Raw genomic sequence first — 13,136 nt, 5'->3', positions numbered from 1 at the left:
GCACTGTTGTGAGTATATGATTCATTTTTTTTTAAACCCGATATCCCGCCCGTTTTTTAATATCATTGATCGATCTGCAGAAAAAATGTTGACGAATTTTAATTACATTGTCATAGTCATGCGCGAAAAGTATTTATGAAAATTGTGAGTAATCAGTACGAATGATAGGAATATAATTTAAAATATTCTGACACGAATCAATGGTTTTTTATTTATTTATGACGCAGGATTACAGTGTTTCATCGCTGTCACAGTGCCGTATCAACCTCGAACGTAGTATGAATCAAATGGAATTTACGGGCTCAAATTATTAACGAGATAATAATACGGGTTTATATATTTCTGGTGATGATACTGGCTTAATTCCCTTGTCAGCAGTGTAGCAGCAGCAGCAGCAGCAGCAGCAGCTGTGGAAGAGAGCGAAATAACGAATGGATTGAAAAAGGAAGAAATCTCCGGATAGCCGCTCTCGACGAAACGTAAGCTTGGATTACCCGAAGATTAGAGAATATTGCATGTCGCCGAGTATCCGACGTTTTGAGTTGCGCAGATTTGCAATTTCGCTACTTGTTTAGCATTAAGTAAGAATTTTGTGGTAAAATCTTCCGATTCGTACCCCACATACAAAGAAAATCAAAATTTCGCGATTCGGCGACAGGACGGAAGGAGCGAGGCCTTGGGTGTAGAATTTAAGAAAGTGGGAAGAGAGAAGAGAAGAGAAGAGAAAATAAAAGTGGAAAAGGGAAAAGGGCCAAGAGATTCATAAAATAACAGCGGGGCAACATATTGCTCTCCATGACATGTATTATGCATGAGAGTTGAAGCCGTAAGGTGCTCTATTAGTTCCAGAAATTTGTTTTCATGTATTACATGTTTAGAAAAGTTTATGTACACCCCGTACAGCCTTAGTATTATATTAAATAATAATGATAGCAACTGTGCATAAGCATAATATCGAGTTGGCTGGTACTTTTGTCCCTCCGAATTGCACACTTCGCTCCCGTCTTTCGCCTTCCTAAAGAGCGCCAATACCGAACACCACACAGTCGACATCCCCTTCGACTCGACTCTTTGTTCCAGACAAAACCCCCTTCACTCTTAAGTTTCTCGTTGCGGATAATCGTCTAAGCACTACTCCCGAAGCCGCCAGAATTGTGAAATATACGGATTTTCACTTTCACGGGGTTCCAAGTTCTTGGGTTGCTTCGACTTCAATTGACAGGCTTTTTTTACTTTCCTTAACAGAAAAATGATTCGCACTTTCGACGACAAAGATGTGTTTCAATTGATACAAAATTTTGAAAGACTTGAATCTTAACTCACATAATCGTTCTTTTATTCATGGTTTCTTTTTTTTATATATTATTTTTTTCATTTCTTCCACTTCGCAATCAGTCTTTGTCAAAATGAATTGCTGTTCGTCAATGTGTGAAAAATCCTGATCATTTTTTATTCTCTCTTCTTAAATACTACTTCAACGGATATTCATGATTACGACGTAGGTATACAAACATTGGATCATGTAAATACGAAAAGGTGAATGTCCATGACTCGGTAAATATGTACAATATACATATATACGCGTAGAGCCATAGACCAGGCTAGAATGACTTCAATGAGATATCATGTGGGGTCGAGGACCAGGGGCGAACTTCCCTCGAGACGAGTATAGCTGGGATATTTTCTCCTGCAATATCCAAAGCAAATAAAAATCTAATATTTACCCTCTGAGCTCACCGAATCGCGTCTAACGTCGCGAATACTCTTCTCGGCAATTCCGACGACACACTGCACCTATCCTCCGACAACATTATCGGATTCGCATCAACCCCAGTTTACCCTTGGTGCATGCATATACTCCTTCCCCCCCCCCCCCTCTTTGCATTCTTACTTTTTCGCCTCGATCAAACCCTCCCTACTATTTTCACCCCACGCTTCAGACGTTGCAAAATTGAAACGCCGAAAAAAAAGAACTCCATCTTTCGTATAAAAATTAAATGGAAGTACACAGATTTCGTGAATAAAAAAAATTTCAGTCCAAGTTCCGTAACTTGTACCTTATTTAAGGTTGCAGCTTGTCAGACTTACGAATGGATTTTCACCAATATAAAAAAAAAAGAATAAAAATAAAACATACTATTTTACTTCAATCATCGTGATGGATTTCAATCACGAACGATTATCATGATTTTTTCTTCTTTTTTCATGAAAAAAAAAAAAAAAAAAAATTTGAGCAAACGAAGAGGTTCGTCCATCCAACTACGAAGAAAATTTCACCTGTACCTACCGGAAAAACGCGTCATCGCGATTTCCAGGAGGTCGAGTCACTCCCTCGCTTTTACCACGGCGCGACGTTATGTGGTATAAAATTCGGCTCCACTCTTTAACTTGCAAATGAGGGGTAACAGCTTTTTGTCATTCCTCCCTTGCTCCTTTTGTTAGGTATACACGCAGGCGCACACATACAGGCCGGGTTTGAGTTACATGTAAAAGTTTTTCTTCTCAGCTCCCCTCTCCTCCTACGTTGACGTGTTGGTCAACATTTTTTCTTCACCCACTGTACCTTCGATCTCCGCTACTTCTTTAACTCATTTTTAGTTTCGCGTCTTTTCGTTCCGTTTTGCCGGTTCGTCAGTATGTATTTCTTATGGATCGCCACTCCGCCTCCCAAAGGAAATGACAATAAAGATAAAAAACATAACGATTCAGCTTGTAATCTCTGTTTCGTGCACTGTGCCGCACAACATCGTTATACCAATAATATAAGCTCCGCACTTTGATTGCTAATTAACTTGCCACTCCTTTTTTTCAACAAAAAAAAGAATAAGGTCGAGGGAATCACCTCCGACGATTTTTTGATAGATGTCTGTTTGTGTGATCAATTTTGTCCGACGATATCTGGACAACCAATGACCGGATTTGGATGATTTTAATCTCAGTCAACGAGGCATTTCTTAACTCAGAGCTGATTAGATTTAAGATTTTATCGGTCAAGAAGTTTTTGAGTTATTTGAATAACAAAAAAAAAACATTGAAAAATGTCATCGTACTCAGTTCACCGCGTATTCATTTTCAACCTGCAAGAAGAAGTGCATCAAAGTGCAAGAGTATCAACAGCCAGTCTGAATCCCCATTATTTTAATACCTACTACCATGAATTTTCAAATGCCCGCAAAGTTCTTCCATTATTTATTATAGATATATATCCATCCATTCGAGCGACAATTTCCACGCGGTATTGCGACAGTCGAGTGTGCAGGGGTTGAACGGCGAAGAGGCGTAGCACCTGAGGGTTCGCGGTCGTCCGGCAGGATAAATTTACACCCATCGATGATGATGTGGGCGTTCCACGTCAAAGCCTGACTCGCTTACCCCGGCATGACGCACACGGTGTTCTATATGGGTAAAGTAATGCAGGGTGTTACCAGCGAGGGGGGAGGAGGTCTGGTCTAGTGGCCAATAATAATCAACGCTCTCGTGGAACTCGATTCTACGCTAAAATTTTACCTGCATGATTTCCAAAGAACCGATCCGTGGGTCGTTGGTACTATCGGTGAAAAGTGCGAGCATGTTTTATGGTGTGAAAGAAAAGTCAATTTGCAGCCCCTGAATAATGCCGCAATTAAGGATATCTGATGGCGTCGCTTCGACGGTGATTCCCTATCTTTGAAACTATCCATCTTCTTCCTGCATCATGGCGAAAAGGTGTAGAGAGAAGCGAAGAGAAGCGGCTTGTCTCTGTATCCGTATAATAGAAATCCTTGTAGTCTCGGCGTTCGCGAACCTCCTTATAAAACACAATTACCACCTTAACCAAGTTTGCTGCTACGCACTTAATTACCCCGAAAGTTATAAGCAAGTCTGAGCACCCGGCAGCCTCCCTTCTATATCCACTTTCCGTAAACTCGCCTTGTATCCTTGTATCCACCTGTCTACCTCCTCTCTGGAACGAGTCCCTGATTTTACAAGCATGCAGATTTCAGACGCAGTGACACTGCAGATAAATCATGAATCTACCGGTGACAAGACGATGTTGAAGAAGGAAGAGATTCGAGGAACATTCTATTTTCTCTCCAGCCACAGATTTCACGTTAATATTCGAAACATTAGATATTTTCCACGTCGTATTTCTACTTCCATTTTCGTAACGCAAGAAATTATTATTAAAAAAGAGGTGAAAAAAAAGTACAAGATTGTAAGGAGATTTGTGAAACTTTGTAGCTAAGAGGATTCAAAGGATATAGGGTTTTCAATGAGAATGCTGAAACCTCTGCAGATGTGCTTTTCAATCGGCCCTATGTCGAGTTGAGATGAAGAAGGAAATAACGGAAGATAGATGAAATTCGCGGAGATGTAAAAATGCTTAATTGGCAATGTGGGGTTGATAAGGTATCCGGCAAAATCAATAAGACCCTCGACTGCTCTTTTTGTGTATTGAAGACACGACGGTTTCCCTCGTTAGAGGGAAAAGAAAACGAAGGAAGAGAAGAGCGTATAAAATTCTTAAAAAATCTTTAATTCATCGCGAGAAGATCTTTTCTGTAAATTGTAAGCCGAAATGCACAAGCCCCTGTTACTCCTGCTGTTGAATATTCGCTGAAATGTCTCTAAGTCGTGCATTGCGTATGAATCTTCGATACAGCAACTCTCTACAGAATCGTTATAATTTCTTGTCGACGTTTTTCGATAGTGATCTAATCGCGAGGAGGAATAAAAAAAAAGCACGGAGCTCGAGTTAATTTACTAATCGTAAACAATGGAAAATTTTCAGATAAACGATAAACTAAAATAAATTTCTAGCAACTTTGAACCTTGATTGCATCGCTGCCGATCATTTTCGATAGTTCTCAAATGAAAACGAGTTGACGATTTCCTCTGACTGTGAAACTTTTTACATTCTTTCCGGAAATATTTTTTTCAACCCCTAAATCGTGGAAAGTACTCAAAGTACTTTAAAAAATAAATTTCCGAGAGTAGAATTTCAACTCATGTCGCCAATTGGAGTCTATAATAAATGAAGCTCCGAATGAATCGGAGTTCGAAAACTCAAGACACGTTAATGATCTATTTAATGATCATGGAACGAAGAGCTCGGGGATATAAAAATATTTTACGTCTTCACGAGGTAAGCTTCATTTAATCTCGTTCCATACCGCCACAAAATCACCTAACTAATTAAGATTACCCGATTTTTAACAGGCCAGTGACCACTGTGTCAGTAAATTACATGCCGAAGAAGAATTGGTGAATCAAATTTACGATTCTTAATCGCTTAACGCCGTGCACAATAACTCGACACCTAAGAATACGGGGCACAGATAGGATATGAAAATGAACCCCTAGATTAAGGGTCCGATGCCCGAGGGCTCGATTTACTTTGGCTGATGCTCAGCTCGGCGAATATGTGCTGTACGTGTGTGTGTGTGTGCGTATATATTTTATCTGCACGGCGTAGAATTCTCGAATTCTCTCCCCCCCTCCTCGGATATTCGGGAGTACATGTACGTGTGCATCCCTATATGTGTGTACCTAGATATATGTATAGAGATATGCAGATGTGCCTCGGCATGTCTGTCTCCTCCGTTCGATATAGGGATTCCACGATTCCTCGTCTCTCCGATCCTTTGCGATCGATGCAAAAAATAAAAAGTAATAAAATGCAAATCCACACTCCAATATCGGCGGTCGGTTAGGTTGATCCGAAAGTCTCGAAGGAGGAGGAGAAAGCCACGGAGATGTAGGCGTGTGTTTGCCGGCCTATCGGGGTAGAATTTTCATCCCTTGCAAGGCTCACCGACGGACGTAGGTACGTGAGGTAGGTGGAGGTGCTTGACCAATCAACGAGGCGCTGCGTCGCGAGATTCGATAATTTGCTTTACTTCATTCTTATTACTTCACTCTCTCTTATCTCAATTGGTATAACGCGACTTGAAAATATACGTAAGCCTACTTTTTTTTTTCTCCCAAACCGGATATCGTCCCGCTGATATCTTTCTCACGGATTTGGGTATTCGCGCTTTCAATGTGATTGAATTTTGGTAGAAATTTGTATTCCGGTCACGGAGATATTTGCAATCGTTGGAGCAAGGAAATTTTGTAAACAACGAACGTAGACGCACTGCCATCTTGAATATTTCTTACATCGTACAACTTCGTATCTCTCTCTCTCTCTCTCTCTCTCTCTCTTCTTTTCCACTCTTATTCGCACCTTCCTTCCACAGGAATTAATATTTTATCCAAGTTCTTCTCATGGATTACATCATCCACTCCGTAATTCCGTACATACAGAAATAAATAATAATGAACGTGGAAACAAGCCACCTTAGCGCCTACAGGTAGGCAACTGGTCGTTACAATTTCGTTCGCGAGATGGCAAATTGTAACTTCGGTTGCCTTATCTGCGGGCGCCGAGATGGTTTGTTTCCAGGTTTAGGCTCGGTATTGTATAACTGATTGTAGTCTCTGATTTTCACGGCTTTTTTTTTATCTTTTGTTCGCTGTGTTGTATTTCACTCTCTTTGCTCCCAATCGGAAATTCATTGCCTCTTGTTATACAGATGCAGGAATGAAGTTGAAAGAAAAGAAACAAATACGATATACAAAAAAAAAAAAAAATACAATAAAAAAAATTACAGCATGCCTCGAAAGGCGATCGTCCGGGGAAAAAGATAGGGGTGGTTGAATTTGTATACGGGGGCAGATGGTACCCCACATTGCGCTAGCTGACTTCGCGTTCAGCTGGTCAGGAGCATGTTTAATTTCTTTCTCTTTGAATTTTTTAAATCGTTTTGGTAGCGAGAGATACGATCGTTGAAGTCTCGTGGCCGAGGGATTGATTTTACACCAGAATGTGCTTTACAGGAATTGGGTTCGAGCACCAAAAAATTTAACACACAATAAACTATAAGTATATTATTGGTTGATTGAAACTTACGATTTACACCGTGAAGCACCATCGTGATTATTTCAAACGTTCTCGCCACTACTTTCGGGCTACTTAAACTGTTCTTACACTAAACAGTTCCGAATTTCTTTTTAACTCATATTCGGTCCAGGTGATTTATGAACAACTATCACCGAAATCGTTCGTCTGATCACACGAGATCGCACTTTCTACGTCACCCTCGAAGTAACGTTTGTTTCGCGAAAAATTAGCAACTTATTGAAATACCCTTTAAGGCTCATACCGCAGAAGAAACTCATAAAATGAAAACGAAAGACGTAATATTTACTTCTACAATTTAAGAAAAAATCTGAAATTGCTGTTTTTATTTTTATTTTTTTTTTGTTTTTCTTTTTCTCCCCTTGAACCGAACCTCACTTTTCAAATAACTTGCAGATAATTAATATACATCTAATGGGAATAAACTTTTCCCCTCAAAACCTACGCGTAACGAACGATGTGGGTACATGTGTGCGTCTGTGTGTGTTTATGTATGTATGTATGCGTGTGTGTGTTTGTGTAAGCATGCGTCAGCGTGTGTATGACTGTGTATATAGAAATGGCCGAGGTTTATTAGACAGGCGTGCGTGCCGACGTGGAACGATGGAATAAAAGTATTAATTTGAAACCCGACAGGTTAAGCAGACGTCAGGCGTCGACTCGTATTTCTCAACTTATTTCGAAGACTCATCCCGTTTTAAAGATTCGAAAAAACGGACGCCCAACTGCAGTCTTTTTGCAATTGCATCGGCCCTAAACGCCTGCCTGCAGCACCGACTGTAAACCGGGAGACGCTCGAACGTCGCGGGCTTCGCAGTGACTGCTGAGCGTCGCGGCGCCCCCTTCAACCCCCTCCGAGGCTCGGGGTGCCCGAGGGTGTGGTCACGTGACCCTCCGCCAGCCAATCGGATACCCGGATGACGTCATCCAGCGGTTCTCATTCAAGACCAAGAAGGGGGTGCGGAGGGTTTACCTGGCGCATGACTGATTCACATTTCGCGATCGGCATATGCATGCATGCGGCTCTTCCATTGTTGTAGGAAACTGAAGCCGAATTGATTCGAGTGAAATTTTATTTAAACGATATAATCGACATACTCGACGACATTGTTTATACATTCCAGCATTGCACGAACCAGAAAACGATGATCATAAGCGAATGATGGACACTTTGATCTGATTCATTCGCCCAGAAGTTGTACGCTTTTTGCTACAGCGAATGAAATTTTACACCATGTGTAAAGTGTGGCACACGGTCTATAACGTTTTATATCAGCACGTAACAAGACGAATTGCTGGTAAATGTATACGTCATTTGAAACTCGTTTTTTCAGACTGACGATGAGCCGAGGACGCAGAAATTGAGAGATTGCGTCCTCAACTCGTACGGTTTATTCTTCCATTATTATACACCGGCGTTAGAATGATAAACGACGAAGTATACAATACTTTACAGATTCTAAGCAAGCAGAAACGGGTGTCGAAGTATCTGAAATCCTCGTTCTCTCGTGAAAGGTGTAGTTCTTAAATCTTTCGCGTCGGATTTTCAGACGTCTTTGTAGCCCGGAGTGATGCATCGGTCTCGCCTTTTTCTTGGATGTGATTATGCGCCGGGCAATTTGTATTAATAAAGTGAAGAGCGTGAATCAGGCATCTGAAGGAACAGGGAGGACGTGAGTGCCTGGGACATTTCTTCGTTCATCAATCTAACCGCATCAGGTTCTCGCATTACACGTTATATATACCTTCAAGGCCATCAATCATAATCCAGCTTTTTATCAATTACGTTTCTGGATGGCAAAAGGCTCGGCGACAATTTTCATGCTGCACGAACCTCTGCCTTTCAGCTTTACTGACGTCGATTTTACCGCTCATTTACCTCTACCATAAATATTAGTCAATGTCAAACCGTGTGCGGCGATACCGATAATGAGTACCAGTCCACCGAATACAAAATTCATCGCTGAATACGCCAACTCCTCAGAAATTCCACGCACACTCGTAACACCCTCTTACACGCATCTACACGGTGTGTGTATATGCTGAACAAGGGGATGGGAGGTAAAAAATCAGAATTCAAGAGAGCCTGCGGCGATCGTTGATTATTCTTATAGTAAAAATCCTTTCAGAATAATTGAATATACTGTTTTTTAGATAAGGAAGCTACGTTTTCACGTTCAGGAAGCCACAAAGTGTTTCTACGCGATATCAAATCGTACGATAGGGGGTGGATATCGATTTTGATCTTCTGTTCAGGGTATTTCTCAACCTGTACGAATCACAGAATATTTCAACAATTCTCACGAATAACTCTGAACGCGGTTAATAAATTGCTCGTACAGTTATTAGAATATAAAATGTTCTTAAACGCGTGAGGATTCATCGAATTCACATTGTCAATTATATGACTGGTTTTAAACTGAGTCGAAATTGAGGGTGATTGTAGGATGAAACGTTCTCTCAAAAATTTTGGGAAGATCGAATCGTCGTATAGAAATACGCGTCACTGGCACTCGGAGTGAAGTATCATCGAATGCAAATTAATATCAGCTGACGCGTAGCAGCCGAACTGTCGCCAACAACCGGGCCTGATTCGGTTGGCAGCAGGTTGTCCCCGCGTAGCTTAATCGGTTTCCAATCATCACCGGGGGACGTTTCCCCTCCCCCCCATTGCAATATTTCTCCCGCCGCTTTGTTCGCCGTTCTCTAATTTTGCCACACAGAGAAGGGTGGATTAATCGGGGGTGTATCGAGAAAATTTTCCTCAAGAATAATCCATCGCTGTCTGGCCGCCAATATGTTTCCAAGATTCTGGACGGGCACCTTGTGGCTAGGAGTGCTTGTAACGGGCAGTCACGTCAGCGACCCCGGAATGACGAGCACGTACATGAGGTTAACCGCGGGGACGCGGCCGTGGCGGGACTCTGCAGTATTTACGGCCGAACCTGACCATTGCACTGACAGCTCTATACTTGCCGGACCGATTACATTTCCCCGAGTCCTTAAACTTTCATTCCCGGGTTTTCCTGCCCGCGTGCCAAATTCACCGCGAGCAAATAAAAAATTTCCTCGACTTACCCGCGGGCTCGATTATCCATTTCTGTTATAAAAAGAAAGTAAGTGACCAAAAAAGCGAAAAATTAAGAGGCAAGAAATGTTCGTTCATTGGCAACACGTATGTATTTCAAGTTGGAAGTTTGAAGCAAGACTGTTTTTGAACAATAGTTTTCTATATTCACGTAGTAAATTTATCCGTTTAATAACATTTGATAGTCCGTAAGTGCTTTTTATTTGTACCGAGTACTAGATCGAAGAAAGGGGAAAACATAAGGGGTGATTTAACCCTTTGTAACAATACGAAGAGGTAGATCGACTAGCATGGAAGAAAGTTTATAATTGTAGACCGTACATATGTATATATACATACAAATATAGCAATGACAACACTCAATAGTTACTTGTGACACGAATTATTGTAATTCCGTAATGCTAAGATACATCTATATGTATACAGCTTGACTTTCCACAAAAACGAGAAAATGCGGTATAATTATTTCAAGTTACTGCGATGAATGCACATGTCAACATTCGAAATGAAAATTTAGGAGAAAAACATTTTCTTCGCAATCAGTACAGTTGCGTCAATTCTTTGAAGCAAAGAAAAGAATTTTTACACAAAATTTCGTACGAAGTACGTAAGCAGATTACAAAGCGAGTCAAAATTCTGCCTGCAAGAAGTAGACGCTTTGGTCCAGATTCTTATGCATTTTTCACTATTACAGAATACCAAAGAGCAAGATTCTTCGTATATCACATGAAATTGGGATTACAGGATTTTGCCTCAAGGCATTTCTGTCCCAGTGGAGATATTTTGCTTCAATTTAGCGGAAATTTCGCTTGCCCCGTACGTTATATAATAATACCAATTCCTTTTTCAGTATGCCATATTTTTCTCCCCCCTCTTTCACCCCCAATGAGGAAATCTTCAGAAAATTTCTCTTTCACAAGTACCTAACAACTTGATTAAAAAATAGAAATATCCGCAGTATTTCTTATTAGCAATTACAAAACCGTGTTCATTTTTTAATTGAACAACCTGAAGCTGCTGGAATAAACGTTTGAAATTTAAACGAGTATACCTGCAGTCATTTTCAAGCCGTATACAAGTCTTTAGATTGCTCGTAAATCGTAATTATTTTCGCTTAGTAGGTAAATATTTTTCTTTTTTTCTTCATCACTGGTTGTAAAAGAAAATTCTGGGTAAGTATATAATAACAATCCCACTCAGCAGAGTTGCCGTTTTAATTTGTGTGATGGAAATTTTGTCCAACTAGCCAACGTTAGTCGAGTGTAGGTTGGTTACGCGATTGCCAAACGGACGTGTGGTGACGTTTTGAAAAAGGTCATAAGTTGCGAAATGAATACAGCTGTACGCCTGTTCGCGAGTCCTCGTAAATGTGCTACAGCTACCTGCCAACGTGGAAGAGAGAGAGAGAGAGAGAGAGAGAGAGAGAGAGAGATATATAGAGATGATGTGAAGTACGTTTTAATTAATGCGACATACTTTTATCGCTACAAAGTGCCAGGTCTTCCATCGCACTCTCCTCCTCGTTTACCTCTGGCCCCTGCACTTATACCTCGTTCTCGTTATGCATGCAGAAATATGGTTCTTAACAGGGTATAACTCAAGTATTTTTATATTGCAATGAATTCCGTAAATTTTCAGTTGCGTTCTACGTGTTATAAATTCTGCGTCATTCGATTGAGCATATGATTGTCAAAGAATAATTCAGAGCCCAATGCCTAAAGTTTGATTCGAATCAAGGCGGCGTGACAGATGCAGGCTACGGTATGATTAACGGTTCATTATCGCAGTTTCCTCTCTCCACGGTCTGATTGCATACGTCATACTTCACTGATTAATCACGATATGCGCGATCAGATATCGTCGCGTATATGCAGCTCAATATTCGATCGGATAGCCGATGATTTAAAAATTATCTCGCCACACGGATGACGAGAATACCGTTTCCGTCACAACTTTATTTTACAAATGAAAATAATTTCACCGGCGAAAGGTTTATGAGGAAATATTGCGCATAGAAAAAGGTCCGTAGAACACGGTCTGATAACTTCTACTGCAACTGCTGTCTCTTTCGCGCATGTAAATAACGCCTGAATTATTTCGCAATTAAAAACGCAGCGCGAACTTGAGCCTGCATAAAATCCCCGTCGCTTGCAAGTGCACGCAGGTAATGAAAGCAACGAAATCCCAGCTGCTCGATCATTCTTCACAAATTGTGATTTGAATTTTGTAGAAAAATGTTCTGCTGAAATGAACGGGTAGATTTGATCTAACTATCACTAATCCCATGGATTCGATATGACGCAGGATTCGTTCGTAAGGTAGTGAAAAGAAACCGAAGCCGTGCTTTCGAGCGGTGCTTGCAGTCGTCGTAGTCGTCGAGTACATCGAGTTAACGAGCCTAGAAACAGAGGCGAGAATCGTTAGACGGTGTTAAGGGGTGGTAAAAATGTGGGGGGAGGAAAACTGCAGGTAAAACGAGAGGAAACTCTCGATCCGTAGAAGCGTAGACACAGGAGTTGACGCGAGTAAGTGGCGATCAAGACCGCGCTGCGAGTGAATCCCGACGGAGTTTGCACTTCCGTCATCGTCGTCTATCAATCGGCGACGAACGGCTTCCGTTCAGCGAGAAAACTAGGCGAGGAAAAAAGGCCTCGAAGAGTTCGAAGTCGACGCAAAAGCGCGTCTCGCTGATTTAAAGCACGATTGCACTCGGGCGGGGTTTGCATGCAAACTCGAACCCGGGGTTGAGGGTTGAAGGGGGTGATGTCGCCAGTCGGGGGTTAATTGGGAGCCATCTTTCAACCGGCGCTTGGTTTTTGATCCACGAAGTGTATCCCGTAATGGAGAGAAACGTCAGTTCAGAATACTAGACGAGCGAGCTTGTCGCAGGGTAGAATTTTCTATTGTCGTAGGAGCTCCACGTTATCTAGATAAATTCATCCAAGATGATTGCATTATTAAAATTGCTTACTGAAACATAATCGGTGTTATCCGGAGTTAACACTCTGCAGCTGTTTTCCTGAAGAAACTTTCCGCAATCTATACATACTACTCTATGAAAGAGAGTCATTCGAGATAAAAAGATATGTTTTCTGTCTGATTAAT

The 13,136-nt window shown here is 41.2% G+C and overlaps 1 protein-coding gene across 7 annotated transcripts in view; it reads right to left on the bottom strand.

The window, feature by feature from the left end:
* The window catches only part of LOC124412675 (protein Fe65 homolog), a 169,075-nt gene that overhangs the window by 80,936 nt on the left and 75,003 nt on the right, over window positions 1–13,136 (bottom strand). The window contains exon 1 of one of the 7 annotated variants that reach the window (XM_046892755.1): window positions 6,935–7,213. The exons of the other annotated variants lie outside the window; for them this stretch is intronic. Within the exon in view, the coding sequence (XP_046748711.1) occupies window positions 6,935–6,956 (22 nt within the window). The 5' untranslated portion in view covers window positions 6,957–7,213. Of the gene's footprint in view, window positions 1–6,934; window positions 7,214–13,136 lie in introns of those variants that run through there. 7 annotated transcript variants of the gene reach the window in all.

This window comes from Diprion similis, chromosome 11 (assembly GCF_021155765.1).
Source record: "Diprion similis isolate iyDipSimi1 chromosome 11, iyDipSimi1.1, whole genome shotgun sequence".
NCBI classification, from domain to species: domain Eukaryota; kingdom Metazoa; phylum Arthropoda; class Insecta; order Hymenoptera; family Diprionidae; genus Diprion; species Diprion similis.
This window is presented reverse-complemented; position numbering and strand designations above follow the sequence as displayed.